The following is a 6365-nucleotide window of genomic DNA, read 5'->3' on the forward strand; positions in this document are numbered from 1 at the left end:
GGATAATTTATGCTAAACTACGTTGAATTTGCCTCGGTAGTTCTTAAGAAGAAGTTTTTTAAAAATGCACCCCCCTTTTTCTACAGTTTCAAGGTTTTCTCCGCTTTGAATACAGATCGGACTTTTATTTCTGCAATTTATATTCGTCCTCCCATAAGGATGCTTTGTGCCAAATTTGGTTGAAATTGGATATGCGGTTTTAGAGAAGAAGTTCAAAATGTAAAAAGTTTACAGACGGACAGACGGACGGACGGACAGATGGACAAAATGTGATCAGAATAGCTCACTTGAGCTTTCAGCTCAGGTGAGCTAAAAATAGGCTAAGTGTAATTCAAATGTAATTGAAAAGTAATGGTCCTTACTGGCATTTTTATGAAAGTAATGCATTACCTTACTTTACTAAAATAGAGCATTATAATGCATTACAATTACAAATTACCATTACCCCAGGTCTGACATACATGTAGTAGTAAATTTTACATTGTGCTATAGTCTGTCCCGAGATATCCTGAATATAGATTCTGCTTAATTGCTTGATATTTAGAAATACCCTAGGGTCCAAACGATGTTCATTCAAAAGTATGAAAATTGTCCAAGACTTCTCAGTCGAAACGCCCTTGTTAGCTTATCAGGTTTCAATACAATGCTAAAAAATATGGTGTCTACGGGGATTTTGTATTGCAGCAAGACCGGATGATAACGTTGAAAAATTGCACGATGTATTCCGAATGGAGAAAAGATGTAAACATTCCCCATTATATATCTCCGTAAGGAATCTGTTTTTGTTCCTGTGAATTTTCCGAGTGATAGATGACAATGTGTCAATGGAATTATCTTGGAAATTATCCCTTTCAACTATTTTAAATGCACCTCTTTCACAGGTATGTGTATTTTTATTAAAAATCGTCCAAATGTGCTGCATAAATATCTTGGGACAGACTATAATATATCTTTGCGTTTATATTTGTTTTTTATTCTCTGTAATGTAATATGTTATGAATGTATAACAACACATCAAGATATTTCACAGCTCTGTGCAACAAACTTACAAAAAAGCATGCTAGTACGATGATTTTTTTCTTTTGTTGACTACATATTTCTTTTAAGTTGCCGTTTGGCATATAATTAATGTCCACAAAACAATGAAAAAAATAATCAAGATAAATCCAAAGCAAGCCCAGTAATGAAATGATCTAGCAATAGGTAATTCGTAAGGGCGACCATAGATTATGGTAAGTATAGTCATTGCAATGTTTCTATTCTCCAATTGTCTAGATGCCCCTGCGTTCGGTCTCAACAGAGTATTATTTTCGTGAATTCCAGAAATGTTAGGCCCATTCATAACAGCCAATTCAATATCTGTCTTTTTTGTTTTTTCTATAACTTTCTCTATCGTTGTTTCGCCTATAATTTCATTCTCTTTTGGTTCAGCTGTACCATATTGATGACAAAAAGCCCACACTATGTCATTCTGTTGCGAGGCTTCCAAACTGGAAGAAAAATCATCATCAACATCAATATTATCAACATTATCATCAACATTAACGGTTTTGGAATCAAGGCGTACACTGGTCTTTGCACATATCTCATCATTATCTATCTCCTCGGAATACCTTTGGCAATGAAAAGAACTTGGTAGATCGGTGAGTTTTGTTGGTGGCACAGACGCAAGGGGTTCATTTGACTGCATCGTCTTAATTGGCATGGTTTGCCAAAAATAACCACCCGGATTTCCTCGGACCAGAACGGAAACGCCATTGTTTGTGGTAGTAAAGATTCTCAAATTAACAAACGTTGTCTCACTAACATAGATTTCACAACACTTTCCTCGTTTCTCTACTTCTTGAAGCACCCATAATCTTCTGTTGTTAGCGGTGAACCACTGTCCATCTTTTTTGTACACAGAAATAGTGGGAATGGAGTTAACGTTGATTTTTCCAGTGAGAATATCATCCAGTGTTTCACCAATCGGTTTGTATGGATGAGGAGTGTAACGGCCAAAGGTACGCCCAATAGAGTCGTGACTAAATCGGATTTCAGATGGCCGTTGATACATTGTATTGCTGAATACATGTATACTTTCTTTTTCAGAAACATGTAACTTGTCCACAATTTACTCCACGTTTAATAAGCCCTTGTTTGGAGGTTCTCCAATATTTTGGTTTATAAATAACTTAGCATTTTCTGAAATCAAGAGAGCCTTGAAAAAAATTAAAGTATTATTACAATTTAGAACACAATCCCATTCATGCATGTGAAAACTTCCGTCTATTTTATATTATATTTAAACCGGTGCATTGTAATACGACACACATGTCTCGTACATTTTTTCAGAATAATACATGACTGCATGATATGCTTATTTTTTCACACTCACAGATAATACAGAGGTGAATGAGGAGAGCACTAGTAAACTTACAACCTAGTAATTAAAAAAACATATTAACTGATCACTTTTTAAAACTAGTATGCAGCAGTTACGATGTCAATGTTTCACTAGTTTTGTCCTCTATGTACTGCATAAACGTTTTATAAAGGGGTGTAATTTTTTAGGTTTCTTTAACTACAAACAATATACGTTCATGGGTACAGCATACAAGATACTACTTCTAACACAGTCTTTCTGAACTAGAAAGGCCTGATTGTTTAGCAATTTGTTTATTAGTATTTAGTAAGTGTTAAAGAAGGGGTACCTTCCATCATTTATCATTGCTCTGAATTTATACAGTTTTAAATGCCCAAAAGTAACGGCTATCATTTTGAAATACATACAGCTTTCAAATATTGATCTCTTTTCTTCTGATTAGATATCAGAAGCTCATTAACATTCACTGATTGTCAAAACCGAAAAGTTGTTTGCCATCATCTGCTATGTTGTGTGAAATTGACGCTACATCAACGAAATGTACATTCCTGGATGAAGTCGGACGATAGTCATTGCGTTGAAGCCAATGACTGAACAGTTAACCTGAGTTAACTTCATCGAATCAGATTTTTTTTTTTACGAAAGTCCAAGCTCTTCTCAAAACGGTTCTAAGCTAAATTTCTGCTCAACAATCAGACACTAGTACATGAATATTGCCTCGGCTTAACATTTAACTAATTCATCCTTTTCTAAGACAAAATATACAATTAAAAGAGGAAAATATATTGTCTGAATAAAAAGGCCATTTTAAGAATGTCACATTGTAAAGTCTTTTTCAAAATTTTATTGTAGAATCAAATTATGAACTAAATAGGTAATGCGACATGTAAACAGCAATTCATGTGCATAGTTTTGTAAGGAAAACAACTCGGGTCGCTCTATATTTCAAAATTACTAGAAGACGAGTACTTCACATGAATGACGACATCATTAATTCATGTATGCATTTTTGTGAAATTTCTTAACAAATGAGATCCTTCTACAGCAAGTTGAAAGTTTGTGTAATGGTGTATCAATCAACAAGTCATGTTGTAGGACATCATAGTGGTTTGAATATAGTGATTTAGAAAACATGTATATTTCGTTAATGTAGTAATATTTACACATTAATACTCAATTTTATTTCTCTCAAACATTGTACAGATATTGTACATTGTTCACATTAAGAACGGTTTTGTTTGATAATTGTTAAGATATAGTTAAAAATATAACACACTGTGTGACCAAATCAATACCATGCATGTGTCTCTGTTTTTAAGGATACCGGTAAAGTAAAATATAGCAGAGTATGTAACGAAATCAAAACCATGTAATGTATGTATGTAATAAATATATATCATTGCATGAATAAGTTCACAGTGATTTGCGAAACAAAGAGATAAAGCATGTTAAAACAATAACTTTTCATTTGTGGGCTACATATCTCATTTAAAATGTTGCAATACTTATGATAAATCCCAATAAAACAATGAAAGCAACAATCAAGAAAAATACAAAGAAAGCCAAGCAGTGATCATAGATGGTACATTTGTGAAAGCGGGCATTGGTTTCATCAGATATGGTCACTGCAACATTTTTATTTTCCGGTCGTCTAAATGTGTCTGAATTTGATCTTAAAAAAGTATTATAATTTTGGATTCCTGAAACGCTAGGCCCATTTATAAGAGCAGATACGTCATCTCTTATTTTCTGTTTTTCCACAATTTTTTTCTCTTTTGTTGTGTGGACTTTTACTTCCGACTCCCTTGGTTTAGCTATTACACACTTTTGACACCAACCATAGGCATTTTGTTGTGAGGCCCCCGATCCCGGGGAAAGATTGGATATATTTTCATCAACATCATCGTTTTCCGAATAAGAGTCAACATTAGTACTGTATTGGTTTCCCATGTGTGCAGACATTTTGTCAAAATTTTTTGAAACCTTCTGTCCAAAACGTAAACCTTCTCCAGGCTTCGACATTATCTGCTCATGGATTGTCGGAACCCTGTGTTTACTATGTTTTGCAGGTAACTCACCAGTATTTTTCTTCTCAGTGTGTCTTTTGTATTTGAAAGAACTTGTTAAACCGGGAGGTTTTGTTGGACAAAACGCCGTTTTAGGTGGTCGGTTTAGTTTCATCTTCGTAACTGGCATGGTTTGCCAAAGATATCCACCCGGATTTCCTCGAACAAAAACGGAAATGCCATTGTTTATGGTAGTTAATTTGTTATAATCAATACAAAATGTCTCTCTAACATAAATCTTACTACACATTCCCCGTTTCTCTGCTTTTTGGAGCACCCGCAATCTTCTGTTGCCAGCAGTAAACCATAGTCCATCTTTTTTGTAAACAGATATACCAGGAATACAGTTCACATTTATCAAACCTTTGAGGATTTCGTCCAGCGTTTCCCCAATGGGTTTGTATGGATGTGAAGTGCAACGGCCAAACGTACGTCCAATTGAATCTTGGCTAAATCTGATATCTGATGGTTTTAGATACATTGTCAAATATACTTTCTTTTTTGGTAGCTGGCAACACAATACATTCCAAGTTTAATAACAAATCTTTTTGGGGGTTTTCAAATACCTTAGTTTATAAATAACTGTGCATTTACTGAAATTGGCAGTCTTGAAAAAAAAAAACGGTTTAATGCACATAATTAAGGAAGACCGTAACGGAGTTTTTTTTTTTTTTTTTACAATTTATACGTGTAAAGAAATATAATACCTTGAACAGAAAACAAAATGATCAAATGAAGTATAAGTTAACCTAAAAGTTTGGGCTTAGTATTGCATTGGACTTTCAAATGGTGATATACTGCAATATTGTTAACTATATTGCAATGTGTAGTTCAGGTAAGGTTTCTGAAGCAGGTGCCTTTTGATTGCCATTTTCAAATTATTATTTGTTCTATCTTCACCAAACTTTCATTGATTGTGCATCTTATGATACATATACACATATACAGGTTTGAATTTTGAATATGAGCCATATGTTTCGAATGCTGGGGAAGGTAAATATTTTGGAACAGGTTAAAGTTTATGGAGAAGGTGTCCTTTTGGTCATATTCGAGTCCTTATTGGCTTTACATTCATTAAATTGTATGGATGATGAACTTTCTGATACTAATGCACTTAACATACTTGAATGAGGAATATGAGCAAAAGGTTTTGGATGCTGGAGTAGTTTAAGGTTTTGAAACAGGTTTCCTTTGATGGTCATATCTTAGTTATTCAGTTATTAAGTCTTAGTTATTTTCGGTTCTGTCTTTACCACATTTTGATGTATGATGTGTCTTGTAATACTGATTCGCCTAGTCTGATGCTCAATCCGTGCCATCGGCGGATTTTATGGAGCATATCAGATATCAAGGGAAACAATGGCCATTGCTTATTCAAACTTGTGTAATTGATGACTATGAAATTGAAACTCAAAATATAGGATCAGATACGGAGAGTTGCCTAGATTATCCAGATGCTTAGGCAGCTTTACATTTTATGAATAACTAAAAATGTGGTAGGGTCTTGAAGTTTGTTATATAATATATCCTGTCCATGCCAAATCAGACAGGTAATGTAATTATTGATGTTTTTTTTTTTTTTTTTAATAATGATTTTATTTGAAATTACATACAAATTGCTTGAGGTAATACCTCCGCAGAGGCCCTCTTTGTATACCTTACCTGGGGTGCCAGGGGCCCCCTGGATCGGTAACTATGTAGCAAAAAGAAAAAAAATGAGGATACCTTATACATTTATATTTTTACAAAGTAAAGTTAATAAAGTGAAGTAATATAATTATAATCATAGTAGATCATACACATATCTAACTTAATAGTGCGAATTTATCATTTTTTTTCTTATTTAAAGATTTATTGAAAAAAAAAAAAATATATATATATATATATATATATATATATATATATATATATATATATATATATATATATATATA

General features: G+C 33.5%; 2 protein-coding genes across 2 annotated transcripts; both read right to left on the reverse strand.

Annotated features, from left to right (window-relative positions):
* Positions 1–429: 429 nt before the first annotated feature.
* LOC128161775 (uncharacterized) lies at positions 430–2145 on the reverse strand. The gene has a single exon (XM_052825168.1). The coding sequence runs from the start codon at positions 2054–2056 to the stop codon at positions 1103–1105; it is 954 nt and encodes a 317-aa protein (XP_052681128.1). The 5' UTR covers positions 2057–2145; the 3' UTR covers positions 430–1102.
* A 943-nt stretch (positions 2146–3088) lies between these two features.
* On the reverse strand, positions 3089–4974 carry LOC128158593 (uncharacterized). Its single transcript, XM_052821515.1, has one exon. The coding sequence runs from the start codon at positions 4910–4912 to the stop codon at positions 3854–3856; it is 1059 nt and encodes a 352-aa protein (XP_052677475.1). The 5' UTR covers positions 4913–4974; the 3' UTR covers positions 3089–3853.
* Between the last annotated feature and the right edge of the window lie 1391 nt (positions 4975–6365).

Source organism: Crassostrea angulata, chromosome 1 (assembly GCF_025612915.1).
Source record: "Crassostrea angulata isolate pt1a10 chromosome 1, ASM2561291v2, whole genome shotgun sequence".
NCBI lineage: Eukaryota > Metazoa > Mollusca > Bivalvia > Ostreida > Ostreidae > Magallana > Magallana angulata.